Below are 24,707 nucleotides of genomic sequence, written 5' to 3' on the forward strand. Positions count from 1 at the left end.
ACCTGACTCCCATGTCGTTACTGAACCCCTTGTTTGGTTCGGAATGATAGTAGCAACAAATGATAGCTGACTTCACCCCTCGAGAGATAATCGATATGTCTTTATAAGAGCTACCCTGAGGTAATGCTCAGGGATAAATCCCCTGATGCCATCATTTTTTTTTGATTTGCCATATATTAAAAAGGAATGCTCAGAGCACTCTGAAAGTTTTACCGGTAAAATGGAATGATGAAATGTCTGAAAGTCTGAAGAATGAATGAATTTAAAAAGAAATGTTATGTTTATTGTAAAAGTATTTAAAGTTACAAAATGAAACATTATCTTGTTTATATTCAAATATTGTATAAACTTACCCAATAAATAATCTTTAAACAAACGGTAAAGAACCAACCTATATAAATAAAATAAATTAACGTGAATTTATTTTATTTTCCATTTTTAATATTCGAATTATAATGTCCCTTTTTTCTCACGGTATTTCATGTTTAAGCTAGTTCAATATACCGTTGATATTTATTTACTTATTTTATTTATTTATTTAACGCCCGGAGGGCTTTTACATGGTTATTTATTTATTTTATTTTATTAATACAAGACTTAGAGGGTACATATGGTTTTTGTGATATTTCACCCTCCATGCTAGGGATGACCCTGTGTTATGGAGGGTGAATTTTACAGTTCTTGAGAGAATAACATTAATTAAACAAGTAAGTATACATAGAAGATCTACAATCGTAATGGTTATTAAATGCAATGAAAGTATGAGATTTATTTGTTTGATTATAATGGTGGAATGGATTACATGTATAATCAGAGTTACGCAAGTAAGGAACATAAGCGTTGGTGTTGAGGATAAGTGGTGTAGGTACATATGACTTGTTGTAGTTATGAGCACTGATGTGTGAGGGGTTAGTTTCACTTGTGGTTATTGCTATGATGTTTTTGTGTTTATGGATGAACCTGGTGAAATGATAGGAATTATTTGAGTAAATGGTGCCATAGGTGTTTAAAGATGATAATGGTAGTGAGAAATTTTTACAGTATCTATACATAGTTCTGTCATAACAGAGTTCAATGACATTTTTATTGGTGTAGGTGGTGACTTTCTGGTACTAAGATAATAATATTTTGGTATTGCAGGGTAATAAGCAATGTTTACATAAAGACTGTTATAATACAAAGATATATATAATCATTAAGTAATAGTTGGTAGTATACATAATTTTAATTTGACAGATACTTTAAAAGTTACAAAAAAAATTACATTTGATAAAAGCTATGCAACAAGTCATACAAACACAAGAAACAAAAATAGAAAATTACAGCTATTTGTAGGTTTACATGATGTGTTTAGGAGTATTGTTGAAATAAATGTTTTAAATGATCCACAAAACTTGCCAAGTTGGTATTGAATATGTCAACATCACCCAAGTAATGATTTCCCATGGTGTGAAGTCGTTGTATCGGAGAGTGGGCAATGTAGTTACGCCTATGTGTGCTGCTGTAGAATATTGTATTTTGTCGTGTTGTTACTGTGGGTGTATGTGTGTTTATAAGTTGCACGAGTTCACAACAGTCGAATTTAGAGTTAAGTATTTTGAATAAGAACGTTAAATCGTTTATTTTACGTCTATCTTCTAATGTATGTATTTTTAGAGTATTTAATAAGAAATTGTATTTTAAGTCTTCGACAGGGATATTTAATTTAAAATTTATAAAACGTAGAATTTTTTTTTGTATTCGCTCAATGTTGTTAATGTGAATTTTGTAAGATGGAGACCAAACTACTGAGTTATATTCAATAAGACTTCTTACTAGAGATACGTATAATAGTTTAATGGCTTGTAAAGAATTAATGTTTTTAGTTGTTCTCAATACGAAGCCTAGTGTTTTCATACCTTTGTTCACAATTTGATGGACATGATTGGTGAAACTTAGTTTTTCGTCCAAAATAATTCCAAGATCTCTCATTTCCGTGACTCTTTCTAAAGCTATGTTATTGATGGAATATTCAAATAAAACAGGAGTTTTGTTTCTGAAGAAAGTCAAGGTTTTGCACATTACTACATTTAATAATAAATTATTTTGAACGCACCAATCTCTAAACTTACTAAGATTTGACTGTAGTATATGGCAATGATTTATATCAGTTATTTTCTTGTATAGTTTGATGTCATTTGCAAAGAGCAATACCTCGACATCGTTGAAGCAATTGGTTATATCATTGATGAAAATGTGGAACAAAACCCGGCCAAGGTGACTTCCTTGCGGTAGGCCACTGGTAGCCCGGAAAGCTTTCGACATCCAAGATTTTATTTTAACGAACAGTTTACGATTTGACAAATAGCTACTTAACCATTTTAGCATGTTATCCCTTATTCCTAGAGCAAATAGTTTTTGGATTAGTAGTTTATGGGATACTTTGTCGAATGCCTTCGAAAAGTCTGTATATATACAGTCGACTTGTTTATTTTCTGCAAATGCTTGTATAGTGAAGTTTTGAAATACCGTTAAGTTAGTTGCGGTGGATCTTCCTTTGATAAAATTGTGCTGTTTTCGATTAATTAATTTTATTAATTTGGGATAGATTTCACCAAGGACCAATGATTCAAAAAGCTTTGGCAGTACTGACTGTATACAAATGGGGTGATAATTAGCTATGTCAGTATCGTCTCCTTTTTTGTAGATCGGTGTAATGAAGCTAGATTTAGAAGCTATACAGGGTAGGTATAGCTTCTCTAAGTAAAAAGGTACATAGGATTCAATAGTATTAGAAAAATATTAATAAAGTTTATCTAACGATTCATCAACGCTTTCATCGGATAAAAAAGACCAGTCTGTATTTGAGAGATGGCAGTTAATTGCGTCGAAGTCGGCTCGTTTAAAGTTTAGGACGCTTTGTGAAGGTTTCCTTTCATTATCACATGTCATATTTAATTTAATGTATAGTGGAGGATGATGATTATCTATAGGTAGAAGTGGATCATTTGAGAGTTTAACAGACATTTTAGGATAGTTTGATAAAGCTAAGTCTAATAAGCGATTGTAACTGTTATATATAAAATTATGTTGATGAAAGTTTAGAAAGTTTACTATGTCCAAAATTTCACGTGTACGATCGTTTTCACTTTCGTTTATGATGAGACCACAGTTATTTGCTTTCCATATTAAGTTTGGTAAGTTATAATCCCCAAGAATAACAATTTTCGAGTGAGGCTATTTTGATGAAATTGTTTCGATGGCTTCACAGTGGTTTTTATATGACTGAGGGTCAGAAAGTGGTGGTAGATAGGCCGTTCCAAATATAATTTTCTCGAGACGAGTCGTTATTTGCACAAAAAGATGTTCGATGTTATTGTGTTTCGTGGTTAATTTTCTTGCTGACAACTTCTGTTTTATTGCAATTAAAACTCCAAATATTAGATATATTGTATGATATTTTCAGTTGCGAACTTACCAAATACAAGAGGTCCATAAAAGAATATTTCTCTGATGGTTTGTGAATAATGTTTATGTCTCCATTGTTTATATCTCTATTATGATTTGATTTATATATACATCCTCTCTCCATGTCTATAAATGTATTGTTTTGTAATTTTTTCGTTTTATGTTATCTTTTGTTTTGCATAATTTTTTTAATTCATATTCCTTTCTCACAAATTTAATTTACTTATTCCATATAATGCTGTCTCGGTAGAGGTAAAGTCACATTGAGGAAATCCATAATTGGTTCTATCTTACTATATAATACTTATGTACAAACTGATTAAATTAAAACTGTCGATATCCCGAAAATGAATAAGTATTAACATTTTGTTGATGTTCTGTTTCAGGTAGCATTAATGGGGAGACTGTACACGTGGAAAAACAAGGACCCCGTGTCGAAGATGGTGGGGAAATCCCTTATACGGAAATAGACATAGACCTGCCAGATATTAAAAAGGAATGCTTAGAGCAATTTGAAAGTATTACCGAGAGTGCAGGTAAAATTGAATTTTTTTCGTCTGAATCAGTTTTAATAGTCTTATCGTTTCATAATAAATACTGACTTATTGAGCTTTATCTGCCATCTTTTCCAGATGTGATAGTGGTCCAGAAGACACATGCCGAAGTAAAACCTCGTTCATGTCTCCACTGTAACTACTCCAGCTCACACAAATCACATTTAACAGTGCATTTACGCACCCATACTGGCGAAAAACCTTATTCATGTGCCCATTGTAACTACTCCTGCTCACAAAAATCTTTTTTAAAGAAGCACTCATTCACTCATTCTGGCGAAAAACCTCATTCATGTCCCCATTGTAACCAATCCTACGTAAGCAAATCGCATTTAACGGTTCACTTGCGCATCCATACTGGCGAAAAACCTTATTCATGTTCCCATTGTAACTACTCTTGCTCACGCAAGTCAGATTTAACGGTACACTTACGCACCCATACTGGCGAAAAACCTTATTCATGTCCCCATTGTAACTACTCTTGCTCACGCAAGTCACATTTAACTGAACACATACGAACCCATACCGGCGAAAAACCTTATTCATGTCCCCATTGTAACTACTCCTGTTCACTGAAGTCACATTTAACTGAACACATACGAACCCATACTGGGGAAAAACCTTATTCATGTCCCCATTGTAACTACTCCTGCTCACTGAAGTCAGGTTTAACGTTGCACATACGCACCCATACTGGTGAAAAACCTTATTCATGTTCCCATTGTAACTACTCCTGCTCTCGAAAATCTCTTTTAAACAGGCACTTATTCACTCATACTGGGGAAAAACCTTATTCATGTCATCATTGTAACTACTCTTGCTCACGGAAGTCAGATTTGACGGTACATTTACGCACCCATACTGGAGAAAAACCATATTCATGTTCCTACTGCAGCTATTCATGTACTCGAAGGGGAGATTTAAAACATCACATACGAACCCATACTGGCGAAAAACCTTATTCATGTCCCCATTGTAACTACTCCTGCTCACTGAAATCACATTTAACTGAACACATACGAACCCATACTGGCGAAAAACCTTATTCATGTCTCCATTGTAACTACACTTGCTCACGGAAGTCAGATTTAACGGTACACTTACTCACCCATACTGGGGAAAAACCTTATTCATGTTCCTACTGCAGCTATTCAAGTACTCGAATGGGACATTTAAAATATCACATTCTTACCCATACTGGAGAAAAACCTTATTCATGTCACCATTGTAACTATTCCTCTTCACGAAAATATCTTTTAAACATGCACTTATTCACTCATACTGGGGAAAAACCATATTCATGTGCCCATTGTAACTACTCTTGCTCACAGAAGTCACATTTATCGGTACACTTACGCACACATACTGGCGAAAAACCTTATTCGTGTCTCCATTGTAACTTCTCTTGCTCACGGAAGTCAGATTTAACGGTACACTTACGCACCCATACTGGAGAAAAACCCTATTCATGTTCCTACTGCAGCTATTCATCTACTCATATGAGACATTTAAAACGTCACATTCTCACCCATACTGGATAAAAAGCTTATTCATGTCACCATTGTAACCACTCCTGTTCACGGAAGTCAAATTTAGCGGTACACTTACGCACACATTCTAGACTTATTTAATTTTTTTATTTTTTTTAAATTTCATAATAAATAATGTATGTTTTATAATTTAGCACCTCTGTAAGTATTAAAGTTCCAACTCACTAATCTTAATTTTGTTTTGATTAGCCACATTAGCGAAAATAAAAAAAACGTGCGTTTTTATATACTCGGCTCTATAATGGCTCGTATTAAGTCTACCGCTGAGAATATTCTTGCCTTTGTCAATTTATGCGAAAAATCGTGGAGCTGTGCAAAAGGGTATTTGCCCGGGATCGTAGTCGCGTTCCAACGCATGTAATCCCCAAAAGGGCGCCATTTTTCGTTGTGTTTCTTAACCATGTGCAATGGGCTTACCCAACTACTCTTTGACGGCCGACACATTCCATGCTCCATAAGGTATTTAAATTGTTTTTTAGCCGCTTCCAAAAGATCCGGTGCCAGCTTGTGGGCTCGATCTGTTACAGGTGGTCCCCTTGTTTCAATCACATGTGTAACATTATGTTTACGAACATCTGGAGTCTTCATGTCGGGTCGTGTCAATGCAGGGTATTTATTTTAAAATGTCTGTATTTCTGATTAGCAGATAACGTCGAGATGCCGGATGAGGGTCCTTGAGAATTCATTCCTCCAATCTGTAGTGGACTGGTCCGTTAATGTTGCGTTCGTCAGGTTGACGCTTAGGTTAAAGTGATGTAGAAAGTCTGCTTCTAAGATTGGTCATGATACGTCGGCGACGATAAATTTCCACTTCATTTCACGCTGAAGTCCAAATTGAAGTTCGATAGTTCTAGTACCGTATGTTTTTATGGTATAACCGTTAACACTGTATAGCGTGGTGGGGCATATTTCCGGGGTGACTGTATTTTTTGTGATCCTGCTTGACCTTGGGAGTACGGATACGTCAGCACCGGCGTCGATAAAAATTTTTGTTGCCTTATGAGTTCATGGATGAAGAGAGGACATGTATGTTGAGAACAATCGCACGTCCCTACTGCGGTTTTCCGTTGTCTTTTCCCGACTTGTTGCCATGAAAAGTATTTGGTTTAATGCAATAGTACCTACGATTTGTCACCGAATTTTACATGATATTTGCAGTAGCCATTTGAGGTATTGTTGTTGTATATTTGCCTACCGCGTGACCTGGAACGAGGTCGTCGCCCCGAATTCCGGTACGATGTCGATGGATGACGCCATTTTCTTCGAGTCGTTTTGAGTTGTTTGACTTCGAGAGTGAGTGACGCAATTTGCTCTTGCAAACTCTGGAGTACAGCACATACCTACGTTTAAATCTACGTTCGGAATATTTTCATTACGCTGTTTCTCGTCTACTGCTCCAAATTGTGTTTTTGGTATCCTTCCAAAATTTTATCTGCTGCAGACGCAAGTTGTAACAGGTTGTCATCGGGTAGTGCGGCCAATATGGCCTAGACCTGTTGAGGTTGCCTTTGCAGCCGAAATGTGAGCAGCGAGTTCATGCATGATTCGGAGTAGTCCAGATAGTTTCCTATCATCGAGCTGTAGTCCGGTTAGAAGACGAGTGAGTCGGTTTTCTCCAGAATCTTGTAATCTCTCGATGAGTGCTGATTTGAGAACCGTAAATGGTGTTCAGGAGATATGGGAGATTGATACGAGTGACTGCACGGTTGATGTTTTGATTTATTCGTGAGGACGATTTTTACAATTACGTAGAGCTCGGAAACGGTGGCAGTAAGATAGTAAGACTGGCAGTTTCGAACGCTAAAACTGGTATGAAGATTCGTCTTGTCGTGTTCGCTTGCGTTGAGTAGCGGATTTCTTCGCGCCAGTATTGCCATATGTGGGGAGAAATAAAGTAGTCCTACACCATGTTAACCCAACATAATGACAGTTCAACACACATTTAAAAAGTATGTGTAAGTCAGTGTAAGTCATGTGAGTCCTGCTGCTGGTAAAACATCAACATTACAACAAAATCAATTCAAGTGTGTTTTGTGTTTACTATTTTTACTTTTTCGACATATGTAACTGTTACACATTAAACATTGTTAAATATATATGTTTATAAATTTTATTTATATTTTTTTCTAGTGACCAAAAAATTATTTATATTTGAATACAATATATATATATTTAAAACTGTTGTTAACATGGTGTTTGTTTTATGCTGGGTGTAAGGTAGGTTTAAGTAGGTGGGTAATGTTATATGTTTCGTGAACACCTCACTGGGAGAACCTGTGCTGAGGTGTAAACGTGGTTATGATTACGTGGTAGAAGTTTTTATGTGTATTGGTTTAATTTTACTTTTTTTTTCATTTTTTTATAGTTTTTGTACATTGATGTTTGAAAACAAGGAATGTATGTGTATATGTATATAAATAAACACATGTATATGTACACTTACACATTCATCCATAAACACATACAGATACTCTCATATACACCTACGCACACACATAATATATATATTCTTCAGACTTAGAAATACTTTCTCATTAAAAATATTAAAAGAAATTCACTTTGCACTTGCGCACTCTGTACTACAATATGGAATCATAGCTTGGGGTGGTGCATATCTCATATCCCTTCTCACACTCGAAAATTAAAAAAAAAAATTATATAAAAATTATCCGAAAAAAACCGTATTACTACCCAACAGAAAATTTATTCCAAGAATTCGCTGTTCCACTTACAAAAATTTACGAAAAAATTGCACTTATTCAGCTACACAAAGATATTTTCTTCAATGATATAACCAATTGCTTCAAAGATGTCGAGGTATTGCTCTTTGCAGATGACATCAAACTATACAAGAAAATAACTGATATAAATCATTGCCATATACTACAATCAAATATTAGTAAGTTTAGAGATTGGTGCGTTCATAATAATTTATTTTTAAATATAGTAAAGTGCAAAACCTTGACTTTCTTCAGAAACAAAAATCCTGTTTTATTCGAATATTCCATCAATAACATAGCTTTAGAAAGAGTAACGGAAATGAGAGATCTTGGATTTATTTTGGACGAAATACTAAGTTTCACCAATCATATCCATCAAATTGTGAACAAAGGAATGAAAACACTAGGGTTTGTATTGAGAACAACTAAGAACTTTAATTCTTTACAAGTCATTAAACTATTATACGTATCTCTAGAAAGAAGTCTAATTGAATATAACTCAGTAGTTTGGTCTCCATCTTACGAAATTCACATTAACAACATTGAGCGAATACAAAAAAAAATTCTACGTTTCATAAATTTTAAATTAAATATCCCCGTCGAAGACCTAAAATACAATTTCTTATTAAATACTCTAAAAATACATACATTAGAAGATAGACGTAAAATAAACGATTTAAAGTTCTTATTCAAAATACTTAACTCTAAATTCGACTGTTGTGAACTCCTGCAACTTATAAACACACATACACCCACAGTAACAACACGACAAAATACAATATTCTACAGCAGCACACATAAGCATAACTACATTGCCCACTCTCCGATACAACGACTTCACACCATGGGAAATCATTACTTGGGTGATGTTGACATATTCAATACCAACTTGGCAAGTTTTGTGGATAAAACATTTATTTCAACAATACTCCTAAACACATCATGTAAACCTACAAATAGCTGTAATTTTCTGTTTTTGTTTCTTGTGTTTGTACGACTTGTTGCATAGCTTTTATCAAATGTAATTTTATTGTTTATGTTTCAAAGTATCTGTCAAATTAAAATTATACTACCAACCATGTAAAAGCCCTCTGGGCGTTAAATAAATAAATAATAAATATCTTTAATGAAAATAATACCCCACTGAATACTTCTGTTGATGGACTAACTGTACCACCCGTACGAACCATAACAGCACAGAATCACTATGTATATAAAGGAATAAAATTATTCAATCAATTACCCGCTGATATGCGAACAGAAAAAAAATACGACAAATATTTAAAAAAAATTAAATCATATTTTTGCCGTACCACCATATAATTTTATCTTTCTCTTAAATATATATTCTTGACTGTTTTGTTATTCCTAATGTTTTATGTACATCCTATATACATTTCTTGTTTTAATTACCTTTATAATCTTAAAAAATATTATTTATTTATTTTATTTTAAGTGCACATTTACAGTTATACATAACCAATAATAATTATAAGTACATATATTTTTTCATTTTCAAAAAAAAAAATTTCAACATACACAAAATAACACTAACAGACCAGTTAGACAAGCGTAGAAAGAAAACATAAAAACTCCGACAGTAAATTCAAGCTTTGGACAAAGACACTTCCAATACCATGCAATAAAAGCTTTCAACAGTGTAAAACTTGAAATTAAAATTGAGGAAAATAAAAATAAATTCACACACAAAATAACAAAATGGATTAAAGGACAAAAAAGACAATATTATCAAAATTTCATAGCATAAAATAAAAAAAAAACCTACACGTAACACACAAAAGCAATATAAACACACATCACTCACAAACACACAAAATTATTTTCAATGCATTATTTTTTAATTTTAAATATATAATTATGTATTTTTAATTTTAAATGTATAATTTTCTCTCTACATAAATGTATTATGTAGATTATATTTTTATATTATAAAATGAAGGCCTCAGCTCGGGCAAGCCACCCAGTGAGGCCTACATTACTGGAAAACTTGAAATGTAAAAAATGTTGTACCAAATAAAATAAATACATTTTATTTTGTTTTATTAAGAAATAATCGCGTTTTTGAACTGTTGAATATTTAATTGGAAAATATCTATATCAGGGGACAGGTAATTAAATAACAATCATTTTTTCCGAGCGGCATTACTTATGGTAAGTTAGTTCTGCATTTTGGAACGACAAAGGTTCTGTGTCTGCGCGCTCTTGTGTAATTGTCGGGGACATAAAACTCAATTTTTTCTATTATATCGGGAATACAGATGTTACCGTTTAGAAGTTTATATGCTGTTGTTAGCAAAGCAGTTTTCCTTCTATCGGTGAGGTATTAATACCCAGCATTCTGGACAAAAAGGCTGATGGATATAACCAGGGATAATATCCGAAGTCTCTAAAATATAAATATCTCAGAAACTTCTATTGTACTTTCTCTATCATTTGAGAGTAAGTTAAATCCATTGGTCCCCATATTACAGAACCGCTTTCCAAAATGCTACGTACTAAACTATAGTAGGTATAGCACACAAATCGCGGCCGAGCTGCAAAAATGTCTGGAGTTGCTTAGCACAAATCCTAGCATTCTTAAAGCTTTGTTGCATATCGTTTCTATGTGGACGTGAAATGTTAGGTGCGTATCAAATGCGATTCCCAAATCTCTCAAAATAACAATGTGCTGAAGAGAAGAATAAGACATTTTTCTAGTTATAGTAAATCGTTTTGTTTGCCTTGGTGTAGCACATAATGGAGCATTTCTTAATATTAAATCCTAATTTATTGGTATTACTCCATTCGACGATAGAATTTGTATCACTTTGTAGCTGCAAGCAATTTTCCAAAGATTTTTATTAAAAGGAATAGTTTCATGTCATCCGCGAATAAGAGAAACTTAAAAAAATTTATGCAATTGTAAATGTCGTTGATAAATAGCGAGAAAAGTAAGGGTCCAAGATTCGACCCCTGTGGAACTCCAGAGTTTGTAATGAAGTTGGAAAAGTGGAAAATACTATAAATAACGTATTATTGTCTATTTGAGAAATAACTTATAAATAGACATAGAAGTTTCGATGAAAATCCAAATTGGTCGATTTTATTTAGGAGAATAAGCGGATCTACTGAATCAAAGGCTTTTGCCAAGTCGTTGTATGATACATCTACTTGATTGTTACTATCAAGAGCTTGAGATAAGTACTCCGTAAAAACCATTAGATTAGACACAGTAGATCTGCCAGAGCTAAAACCGTGTTGCTGGTCAATTTTAAAGGGTTCTACTTGGGTATAAATGCATTTATGAATTATTAGTTCAAACAACTAGGCTGGAGAGGATAGGATCGCTACTGGACTGTTATTAGAGACTGAAGCCTTATCATCAGTTTTATGTAACGGTTTAACCTTAGAGATTTTCCACAGGTCTGGGAATATTCCGGAGTTAAGTCAGAGATTATAAATATACGCGTGTAATGATCTACCCTTTCTACTTCAAACTTTTCCTTCTCCTTTTTCTACGATAATTTTCCTTTGAAGTCCCATAGGTAGCTTTTCCATAAGGCTTTGCATATGTGTTCGCAGGGATGGAAAATTCCTCCCCTGCCGTCTCTACAAGCCTTTGCTCCTCTCTTTATTACACACCCCTTCAAGTGTGTACATCCTAGTTTGTCCACGTGACGTACGACCTTAAACGTACTCATTTCACGTGACGGTTCAGTATAAAAAGGCTTCACCGAACGTTGTGTTGGTTTTTTTGTTTCTCGGTTTAGAAACCTAGTTATCTATGTATGTGTGGTATCCCTTGGTTCTTTTGAGATAGAGTGAGTTGAATCCTTTACCGCTGTGTTTTAAAGCCATTTCATAAACCTTATTTTTCTGAAGTCGCCTGCTCTTCAAACTAGCTACGTGATTCTACCTGCCATAGGGTAATGTGAGTATAATAAAGTGTTAGATTTTATATATGTGATATACATACGATAAATTTATGGTGTTAGTTGTCGGCGCCATCCATGTATATATTTTGGGAGGGGAAGGAGAGGAAAGGAAATGAATTTTTTTCAAGTTAAGATTGGCTCCTCCTCTTTACCAAACAAAACCGATGGATGATAATTTGAGCAAGGCGATCGATATCTGCATGTCTGGATATCACAACCGGCCGGGTCTCCCCTTGTTCCAAATCGGCAACCGTCACGCCAGAATAAAGAAAACCAGGTCTCATCACCAATTTCAGAATTGCCCCAATCTCATACACCTCCAGGAAAATCTACTTTACTGAGTGTAGAAGGGGAAAACCATGACATCCCTTGTCACGAATCTAGTCGCGAAAATGTGACACGTAAGGTCCTAAGTTACGTGCCACCTCTAGAAAACGTTGTAACTCCCTCGTCGTCGGGGATTTACATCCCTTTCTAGGTCAATAACATAGATAACACACGACGATCTTGTCGACATTTAGCCTGCTTTTTAGCGATAGGTTGTGTGCCTACCCATTCAGCCAATTATCATGTGAGATATATGTAAGGTCTACTCGAAATGCCAAATTTAGGATGAGGACTGTCTGTATTTTAATATTCGGTTCTAGTAATTATTTTATGAGGTTACTAGCATCCTCGTGTATTAGGTATGGGTAACTTCTACTGAATACCTATCCTCTCAAGTAGGTTTAAACGGATAATTGGTTTGATTTTTGCATTTAATTTAAAGAGGCTGCCTACCTCTCGAAAGGTACCTGTTGAGAAAAGTTGTTCGGTTGGTAGTTTTATTTCGGAGATTACCACCTCCCTCTTTTGACTCTAGATTTGTCTTTGTGCATCCCAATTCGTAACTTAGAAAGTCAAACAATAGATGAAAGGTATTAAATTAGAAAGTCAAATAACAGAAGAAAAGTTTTCATTTTGTTCCGTCTGGTTGCATCCGATCGCTTTCAATTCGGGAGGTCATACGCTAGCAAAACTTCCCCTTTGACTGACTGTACACCGCGCCTCTCGGCCTCATAGTGTTCGCTGTTTCAATTGTACGCCAGTGTTGTGGTAGGTACCCTGTAGATAGGTATTTTTATACTGCAAATTTATATTGGTTGGCCTAATTTGTAATAGGTATTTTATGTTTCGTCGGCGATTCAATACCTACCGCAGGGACAACGTCATGATTTGATTCGTAATGATTTAAAAGAATAACAGATCGGCAGGTAGGTAAATTCTCGATATTATGACCCTTGGTCCAAGGCGTTCCCCTAGAACAAAGTTATCGGCCTACATATGAAAAGGTCGTTGACTCGTCTCTCGCTCACAGCTGATTGACAGTTCGCCTAGCACATCCCTTTAATGATAACATTATTTGGGCGGCAGGTGTCGTAAACTTAGTTCCTGTACCTCGGTTGTATCCGTCTTTTAAAAGGGTCCTCTGAAATTTAATAAATAATATAAAAAAACTCACCCAGTTAGTAATCTCTCATTCTCAGCGTGAAGCTTACCTGGTTACACTATATAGCTAAATCAGTTTAATTTTAGATCTCTTCCCTATCGGCTTTTTTCCTCACTTTAGCGAAATCCTTGCAATCTGTTCAATTTTGGTCCCCTCCCTACGCTTATAAAAGGGTAATTAAATAATTCTGTAAATACAAATGTACCTCCCTAATCTCTGTTGGGATTTGAACCCGAGTTTATAATTTGTTTGATCCTCTGGTTTTCGGTCTCCGTGGATAGATCTCGCCAAATCAATTCCTCCCTAAACCGATTAAAACTTACTGCCTTTATATACGTTCACTTTGTTTTAAAACGCAATCTACGAAAATCACGTTTAATTTAACACATTTTATATTAAAATCGCGATCGCCAAACCCTTAGCGCCCCTAGTGGTTCACAAAACGGCGCTCTACATATTATCCAATTATTATTATTGTCATTATTATTAATTGTATTCTCACTGAGTCGAACCACTTTCACTTCACACAAACACCGGTTCAATAATCTTTCACTTTAATTCAAAAACCAACAAAGCTTTCTAACACCATCTGAATTCACTAATTCACTGTAATCTCACACCACACTTCTGATTTGTATTCATTTCTCGGAGCTGTCAACGTTTCCGCGTTCAAGAACTGACTACCCGTATTTTATCCCTTTCTATGGGAATGTGTTTACTTAAGGCCTATAATCTATCCCATGTTGCTAGTCTAGACAAAAAATTTTTAGAGCACGTTCGTTTATTATTTATCGTTTATTTATGTGGATATTCAAAACATCACACGCGAGAGGTGTTAATGAGGGCTCAAAGCATCCCTTTAACACGAATGACGTAATGAGATCCGGTCCAAGAAAAGTTTTTGATTTTATTTTTTTAACGGCAGCTGTGATGTAAGTGTTTGTGATATTTTGAATATCAACATTTTGTGCTATTATCGAGATTTATCTGTCATTTTTTCCAGATGTGATAATGGTCCTGAAGACACATCCTGGAGTAAAACCTCATTCATGTCTCTATTGTAACTTCTCCAGCTTACGCATATCAAATTTAAAAATTCACTTACTCACCCATACTGGACAAAAACCTTATTCATGTTCCCATTGTAACTTCACCTGCTCAGACAAATGACGTTTTAAAAGGCACTTACGCACCCATACTGGAGATAAAACCTTATTCATGTCCCCTTTGTAACCACTCCTGCTCAGAAAAAACATATTAAAAGGTACGTACGCATCCATAGGTACTAAATAAAAACCTTATTCTTATTCCCATTGTAACTTCTCCAGCTCACGCAAGTCAAATTTACCGCAAAACTTGCGCACCCATTCTGTAGAAAAACTTAATCATATCCCCATTGTAACCATTCCTGCTGGGTAATAGTTTAATTCCTTATTTGAAAATAGAAAAAAACATCATACAATAGATATATTTTTGTTTTATTATTAAGTACATAAGTAGGTATATAAGTTCCTTCAGTTAGTAGGTATGTAAGTTCCTTAGTTACAAATCTTAATTTTGTTTTGATTTTTCAAAATAGCGAAAATTAGAAAAAGACTTTTTTTAACTATTAGATCGCATAAATTTATAATTGTTCTACGATTGATCTATTATCGTTCTATTTTTTGGTTATTCTAGACACGATTACATTAAATTAAATAATCACTTTAATAATATAATGTTATGAAATATTACAGGCAACACAGAGATGAGCGGTCGGGAGAAAGGGGGGCCGTTTCCGCACTCTTGTTATAGATCCGGCGGGACCCCGGTTCGATAACGACTGTCGCAGACTTTATTAATTTAAAAACCGGATTACGGAATGTAATTACAGTCAATCGTGAATCGATAGATTTTTACCCTGATGGGTTTGTTATTTTAAATATCCAACATGATATTGGAGTTATCGAGAAAGTGAGTAGTATAATATCAAAACGTACTTATCTCCACGAACCAAATTTTTGGCAAAAGCAAGAAAACTGTTTCATAGCATTTAAGTATAATAAAGTAAAATTAAATGTTTTGTAAAAATGAAGGTAAAATAAAACATTTTAAATGCGTTTTTGAAATAAAAATCTGATAGATAATTAATTAGTTATTTGATATTTAAAAATGGACTTAGATACATTTTGATATTGAACCATGGATTTAGATACATTTTGAAAGTGAAGTCTTTGGATTTAGTCACATTTTGAAACTCATAAACTGTGTTTGATAATTCTTCTCTGCCAGGGGTGTAGTGAAGAAATTACATCATTTGTATATGCATAGATGAAACATAATTCATATTAACAAAAAAATAAATGTCTTTTTAAAGCCAAACATTATTTATTTTAAAATACAGTATTACCTGCGAATAATAAAAATAGACCAATTTGTCTATCATTGAAGAAGAAGATAATAATAATAATCTAAACGAAAATATGAAAGAGAACAAGACACAGGAAAATAGAAAAAGATAATATCCCAATGTTTAGATTCTATATAATGGAGACCACTACATTTAAAAAAAAACGCAATGCAGAAATCCTTGCAAGCGAATACCTTAAATACGTGGGTAAAAAACTTTTGCAAAAAGGTTTAATAAATGATAATATTATAAAGGTTAGATTAACGTGTATACATTAAACAAAAACAAATTTTAGATTCTATGAAATGGAAAGCACTATATTTAAAAAATAACAATGCAATGCAGAAATCCTTGCATGCAAAATGACTGTAAATTGATTCATACATTAAATCCTGATACTTCTACTTGAGATTCACCATTCTCAAAGCGCGACAGTTGAGTGCTTTTGTCTGATGATTGCAGAGTAACGGATATCTAGGAGGCTCAGTAGCAGGTTATATAAAAATAAGAGAAGGATATTAAGTAAAATTTCGATCGCGCTGGCCTCGCTTATTATGAATAGTTTTTAGATAAAACCTTTAGATTCACCTTAATTACTGTACGACAAAACTTTTAACCTTCGGGGAGGTGGAAAATATTGCAATAAAAATTTCAATTACGTAAAATTAAAATTAGCTTTCGTTTTGTGAAACGAGACCGTCCATTTTCAAACTTTACTGTCAAATGTCATTTTGTTTTGTTGGTATTTCTGTTACTATAGGACGAAACAAACGGCTAGAAGTAGCTAGAGACAATCGCGCGGGTGTTTTTTTTAATGTTAAAAAATTCCGTCAAATTAGTATTTACCTAATATGCATGCATTATGTGCGTTGTGATTGAAATTTATTAGCTGGATTTTATTTTTTTACGTTCAAATTTTATAGTTAACTATTTCTGCAATGTTGAACGGCTACTTTAAGTTTTTGTAACATGGTTTATGATGAAAAAGAAAATGCCCCCTTTATACCGCCTGCTCGCTTCAAGGCAAGAAAAACATCCCAGTTTTCAATTAGTTTAGCGGCTACGCTAGGTTTGTGTAACACGGTTTGTGATTCAAAAGAAAGTGTCCCTTTTATACCGCCTGCTCGCGTCAAGGCAAGAAAAACATCCCAGTTTTCAATTAGTTTAGCGGCTACGCTAGGTTTGTGTAACATGGTTTGTGATTCAAAATAAAGTGTCCCCTCAATACCGCCTGCTCGCGTCAGGGCAAGAAAAACATCCCAGTTTTCAAATAGTTTAGCGGCTACGCTAGGTTTGTTTAACATGGTATATATATATATATATCTCAAAAACCATGTTACACAAACCTAGCGTAGCCGCTAAACTATTTTAAAACTGGGATGTTTTTCTTGCCTTGACGCGAGCAGGCGGTATAAAAGGGACACTTTCTTTTGAATCACAAACCGTGTTACACAAACCTAGCGTAGCCGCTAAACTAATTGAAAACTGGGATCTTTTTCTTGCCTTGACGCGAGCAGGCGCTATAAAGGGGGCACTTTCTTTTGTATTACAAACTTAGCGTAGCCACTCAACATCGCAGAAATAGTTTACTTAAATAAAATTTGAACGTAAAAAAATAAAATTCAGCTAATAAATTTCAATCACAACGCACATAATGCATGCATATTAGGTAAATACTAATTTGACGGAATTTTTTAACATTAAAAAAAACGCCTGCGCGATCGTCTCTAGCTACTTCTAGCCGTTCGTTTCGTCCTATAGTAACAGAAATACCAACAAAACAAAATGACATTTGACAGTAAAGTTTGAAAATGGACGGTCTCGTTTCACAAAACGAAAGCTAATTTTAATTTTACGTAATTGAAATTTTTATTGCAATATTTTCCACCCCCCCGAAGGCTAAAAGTTGTGTCGTACAGTAATTAAGGTGAATCTAAAGGTTTTATCTAAAAAATATTCATAATAAGCGAGGCCAGCGCGATCAAAATTTTACCGGATATTATTTAGAAATATGTGTACAGAAAATATTTGTTTGAACCCAATATATGGTCCTAAGAGAAAGGAAACTCTGCATAAATTTCAAATTAGTAAATAAATCATTGACTTTAGATCCTAATTCAAGTGTTGTAGATAGATAATTGCCTTTTTGTAATGATCAAACATCCACTAATGTATTTACATTATGATAACACTATGGTATAAATGGATCATTATAAACATATTTACTGATTTTCAAGCTTATAATAAAAATACCGCCAAAAAAACTAGTAGGTACTTTCAAGTGACACAAATGAAGGAAAATATATATGGCACGGAAAATATTCCTACAGGAAATATTCCTACTTCGGTAGTACAAAAATACTCCACTGAAGTATAAAATATAGAAAAGATAGGTAATTATTATATAAACAATTTTTTTTTTTGACAAAAACCATAAAATTTTGAATACACCACTGATGTCTTAGTAGCATGATGGAACTCATCTTATAACTTTTTGTTTATTGATTGTCTACTCTTCCGGTCGCCTTAAACGCTTTCTGCATTTTCCAGTGCGTGCTGGTACAACTGGAGAACAAATTGATTCACTAATTTTTGTTTAATTTTCAAAATTACCGTTAATAACTCAAAAAAATCACGACCAAATCAACTTCAAAACCACTCACCAAAAACGTGTTTCTTGCTATGGTGTCCGTTGCACAGAAAACAGCCCATTGATTGGTTAAAAAACCAATATGGCTGCCAATTCCATGGCCCTTATTGGTTGTTGGATTTGAGTACGTTTTGAAAACAAACGATTTTGGATTTAAGTACGTTTTGAAATTGAAGACGATTTTTAACAAGCTATAACTAAGGATTTAACCATGTTTTGGCACTGAAATAATATTTCAAACATGGCTATGATCCAGGAGAACGTGTTGGCATTTAAATCTCAAAAAAAGTCAAAATGGTGGTTAAGTACCTTTTGATTTTCAACTACTCACTTATGAATGACTTATGAACTTATGAGCAATACACTGCGAGACAGTAAGTTTGACAAGGCAGGTAGCAATAATAATCTTCCAGATATTCGCACTGAGTCACTTTTAATTATTATTTTGTTTTCACTTTTGACACTTTAAAATCACTTTTTTAAAAGATGTAAGACCAGTTACACTTGTGGGCAATTGAAGCCACGTTTTAATATACTTTTCGCTGCTTTTGAGTATAGAAATTCACTGGTTTTCTATTAATTTGTATAGAGCGAATATTTGATGTGCTCACCGTGTCACTGTTGTTGTTGTATATGATATTATAATAACATAATCGATTCAACAACATGTGGTAGATGCATGTACCACTGAACGTACGCTGTACCAGCATTCCATCAAACGATCAGTGGTGTATGTACTTACCATCACACATTTTATTGTAAAATATAATTTTTTTGAAAAAAAATCTAGAACAATATATTTAGTCAAATATAAAAGTTTTTTTTTGGTTCGGTAGTTGTATCTTAAAAAAAGTGTCCTATAAAGGAATAATATTATGTTGAGTACAACCTTCAAAAGTTATCAAAAAATATTTTAATTAATTTTTGTGTTCCATATCCAACTCGGCAATACGAAACGGAATCATCTCGGGGTCTGTCTGTAACAGGTGTTTTTTTTTTCAATTTTTTTCCATTAATTTATCTGACGTAAACAAATTAAATTTGTCACAATAACTTTTGTAAATAAGCTCGGTAAGTATTGGCACACTCAAGATAAGTCACCAAACAGAAAAATAATTTTTAAAAAACATCGATAACTCGGGACATGACAACACTAGTGGACTAGTGTATTGATATAATTATTGAGAATGTCACATCACTTCGTTGACTGTATACGTATTCAACAAAACCCTCTCCGCCCCCCCTCACCCCCGAATACTGAGAGAAAGGGACACATGCACCTCAGCCTGATAATACCTAAATAAAATTGTCAAAATCGAGGTTTTGTAGTCCTCATTTTTCTACTCCAAAACTGAACCGATTTCCAAGATTTTTTTTTAAGAAAACATTCTATGTCTGTACCTTTTGTTTTTTTTTTTTTAAATACATCGTCTTATTTGTATACTGAACGTTTGTTGATGGCGTTAAAAAAAGGCAATTTTAACAATTTTTGAAGGGTTATAACTCCTATAAAAAGTAACTTATCAAAAAAATCAAAACGTACCGACACGCTTGCGGTCAATATTCATATTTTGTAAAAAAAATATTTTTTCTAGTGTCAAAATCCAGAGAGGGAAATGAGGAATACGTTTGTATGGAAAAAACACCACCCGGTTTCCTTTTAATGCTCAAAGCATCCCTTTAACACGAATGACGGAATGAGATCCGGTCCAAAAGAAGTTTTTGATTTTAATTTTTTAACAGCAGCGGTGATGTAAGTGTTTGTGATATTTTGAATATCAACATTCTGTACTATTATCGAGCTTTATCTGTCATCTTTTACAGATGTGATAATGGTCCTGAAGACACATCCCGGAGTAAAACCTCATTCATGTCTCCATTGTAACTACTCTAGCTTACACAAATCAGATTTAACAGCGCACCTACGCACCCATACTGGTGAATAACCTTATTCATGTCTCCATTGTAACTACTCCAGCTTACGAAAATCAAATTTAAAAATTGACTTACGCACCCATACTGGAGAAAAACCTTATTCATGTTCCTACTGCAGCTATTCACGTTCTCGAAGGGGATATTTAAAACATCACATTCTTACCCATACTGGAGAAAAACCTTATTCATGTTCCCATTGTTACTTCACCTGCTCAGACAAATCACGTTTAAAAAGGCACTTACGCACCCTTACGCAGAAAAAACCTTATTCATGTCCCCATTGTAACCACTCCTGCTCAGAAAAAACATATTAAAAAGGTACGTACGCGTCCATAGGTACTTATGAAAATCCTTATTCTTATTCCCATTGTAACTTTTCCAGCTCACGCAAGTCAAATTTACCGCAACACTTGCGGAAGAAGAAAAAAAATACTGAAAAATACTGAAGAAAAACCTTAATCGTATCCCTATTGTAACCATTCCTGCTCACAGAAGTCAGATTTACCGGCACACTTATGCAAAGATACTGGACAAATGGTTTAATTCCTTATTTGAAATATGAAAAAAACATCATCTATTAGATATATTTTTGTTTTATTATTAAGTACCTAAGTAGGTATATAAGTTCATTCAGTTAGTAGGTATGTAAGTTCCGTAGTTACAAATCTTAATTTTGGTTTGATTTTTCAAATTAGCGAAAATTAGAAACAGACTTTTTTTACATACTCATCATTTTGTGAAAACTATTAGATCACAGAAATTTATAGTTGTTCTACGATTGATCTATTATGGTTCTATTTTTTTGTTCTTCTAGACACGATTACATTTAATTAAATAATCACTATAATAATATACCTATTATTTTTATAAGCAATAATTGTTCGCCTGAAACACTCATCCACATTGAAAAAATCTCCTGATAAAAAATACATGACGCCAACGGGACAAATAATATACCTAATTAATTGTGGATATAGGTATGGGTACTTAACCCTTACCACTCATTTTTCGAGTGCCAGCCGACATCACTATTTGTACGCTTCAACTCAGCTGTCGGCTGGCAGTCGACAAGATAAGACGTGCGCGCGCGGTGTATTTTCATGCGCAAAACTTGACATGCGACGTTGTTTCTTGTGATTATTCGATAAAAAAAAACATTTAATTTCACGTTTTAATTAGATTTTGACTGTTTTAAGTTTTTATCTTACTATAAAATAAGCTTTGCAAATTCACATAACCTAAAATAGCGGGAACTTCGCGTGATATGGCATCTGAATACCAAGTGTTTTCAGAAGATGAATCTTATGAAAGTGACAGTGAGTACGAGCATGTTGTTTGTGATTTTGAAGATCCTGATGATGATAGTGTTAACAGCACAGAAGGAAGACGCGAAATAGTGTGGTTTTGTGAGACCTGTTCCAGAAAACCTGGTCTTCATCATGGAGAATGTTTTTAAAAGTACCATACGATGCAAAAATATAAGTACTCCATAATGTTTTCTGTAAACTGTTTTTTTATTTTAAATATAAATCATAACGAATGAATTTTTAAAGATTTTTTTTAAATGCCTTTCAATAAATTAATATTTTGCCACTATTTAAATTGGAGTTGGCTAGTAAAATATATAAAAAAATAATGGAGTGGTAAGGGTTAGTTACATATATAGTTATCAACTGACATAATTTTCTAAAAAAACTTAAAAAGGCTAGATAAACTTCTGGTTCGTACGCAGGCATTGCGTCTTTAAGCTCTGCTTGTCAAATCCTCCATCATTGCACAAGCAGCATTGTTCCACTGTAATGAGGAGTTCAAATACAATCTTATTTTCATTATTACTTTTTTCGGCGTTTATTTTTCTGTAATATTGTTTAATATATGAAATATTGAAGCGGGTGAAGGTCGTACACAATAATAATACGTGATCTATGTACTGGTCTTTATTAGGGAGCTGCTAGTAACAAAAGGAGACAATCCTTGTGTGCATCGCTTTATATAGCATCTCGTAAGCATGCTATCTCGCTCATACTTTTACACATTCATACAGACATCACACCCCCACACAACAATGACTTCATAAAATAATATCTCTGTTTTTTCTAAGTTTACACAATCCAAATACCAAAGATATTAGAAGAACGAGATATGCTATGTTGGCCGCCGGACCGTAGCCGGAGTACTACCTAATTAGGGTACTTTGAACGGTATCGGGACGTGTACGCACTGAAATCTGTTCTATGTATTAGTGCGGATACCTTAGCGCAAGCGAAGGTGTGCAGTAGTATTGGTGAACAAAACCGGCGACACTCGGCAAAACAATTCCACTCAGTACGAACTGCGCATAGCACATCTCGTTCTTCTAATATCTTTGCCAAATACTAAATATGTCATATATTATTTTTTCACATATAATCACTGTTTTTTTATTAAACACTTTAACTTTGGGCTGAGTTCTGGAACGCAATATCCCTTCCCATGGTATTGGAGATCTGCAAAGAACAGGGGAATCAGCAATGGTTCTGTCCACGTCTGAAAGCGGACCAAAGTCCAACAAATTATCAGAGTTGTCACTCTCCCCCCATCTAACCTTTCAATCAGAAAGCTGATCATGGTGCCTTTTCCAAACCTGACCTGTTGAATGTATCCTTACCATGTAAGTCCTACTCCCTAATATTTTAATAATTGTTCCTAAAATTCAGTTTTTCTTTTTATTCCTAAAATCTTTAGTTAAAACTTTTGATCCTATGTCAAAGAATTTTTTAAATTTTCTACTCCGGTGTGGTACTCGGTACCTACCTACGAGCCGCGAGGTGCGGGGATCACTTCGGCGGTAGTCTGTATTGTCATTCGGTATTCTGTAGTCTCACAGTTAACAATCAATAAACGATCTCTGTAAATATTTAACCAGCCTTACGTATCATTATCAATCCTGAACCCAAGCTCCTTTAAGGTGAATCTACAGGATACTACAGTGGCGACGAGGAAACTTAGTCATTAATAAAACAGTGGCGAAGTTTAAAAGAATTTACGCGGCAAACGTGTTGTTAAAGTTCAAGAGTAGTTCAATTCGGAGAGTTTTCACGTAATGGCGTCGGTGCTCTTTTAAATTTTACGGACGGGGAGTCTCGCAACATTCATCGAACAGGATCGTAAATCTTTGAAAGATAAGATTGAAAAGAATTCAGTGGGGAGCTGAATTGCGAAACCAGAATCAAAAAAAAAAAATTGATCAAGATAATCACGCGGGAGCTATCGCGGACCTATCGCTAGCGCGGGGTTATCGTGAAGAGGATAAATATTCAGCGGGGAGCTGTATATATATATTTTAAACCATAAGAAGCCGGGGGCTGAACAACAGCTGCACAGCTGGGAGCTGTATTGGAGCAAGGAGCAGCTGAGAGCGTATCCTTGGGAACTATCGGTCGAGAGCTATTCTTGGAGAACGGACGAGAACTAAGAAGGAAGAGGGAAGATCTGCAACAGGAGAGAGTAGATGACCAGAACCAGAGCTTCAACATCATTAGACTTAAGTTAAGTCCGTAGTTTAAGTTTTGTGTTGATAATTTTTTTTTTAATATTGTTGTAATTTTTTTGTAAAAACATGGCTCAAATCAAACCATTAGAGACCTTCAGTCACAAGACAGATTGTTTCAGGGTTTTTAAAGCAAGATTGGAGAATTACTTCATATTATATGATGAGAAAATTACTGCCGAAAAGAAACGTGCTATATTCTTGAACGTTTTGGAGGAGGAAACTTTTAAATTATTGATTGAGTTGGTTACTCCTAAAAAAATAAATGATGTCACAGTAGAAATTTTGTGTGAATTTTTGGGTAATTATTGTAAAAATGTTACTTCGTTGTTTGAAGAAAGATCAAAATTTTATAATGTAGTTAATGAATCGGGAGAAAGTGTAATAGAATTTGCGGCACGTTTAAAAAGTTTATCCATTAATTGTAAATTCGGTACTAGATTTGAAGATAATTTAAAAGATTTATTCATTTGTAATGTGAGAAACCCTAAAATTAGAGAACGGTTATT

At 34.3% G+C, this 24,707-nt stretch overlaps 1 protein-coding gene across 1 annotated transcript in view; it reads left to right on the top strand.

Moving 5' to 3' along the window:
• Positions 1-24,209, top strand: part of LOC149415106 (uncharacterized) — a 28,300-nt gene extending 4,091 nt beyond the window's left edge. Inside the window, exons 3-4 of the mRNA XM_089643002.1 lie at positions 4,324-4,976; positions 24,025-24,209. Coding sequence (XP_089499128.1) covers positions 4,324-4,976; positions 24,025-24,209 — 838 coding nt within the window. The remainder of the gene's footprint in view (positions 1-4,323; positions 4,977-24,024) is intronic.
• The last annotated feature ends 498 nt before the right edge of the window (positions 24,210-24,707 follow it).

This window comes from Hesperophylax consimilis, chromosome 19 (genome assembly GCF_061612785.1).
Source record: "Hesperophylax consimilis isolate HC1 chromosome 19, BYU_Hcon_1.0, whole genome shotgun sequence".
In the NCBI taxonomy this organism is placed as follows: Eukaryota; Metazoa; Arthropoda; class Insecta; order Trichoptera; family Limnephilidae; genus Hesperophylax; species Hesperophylax consimilis.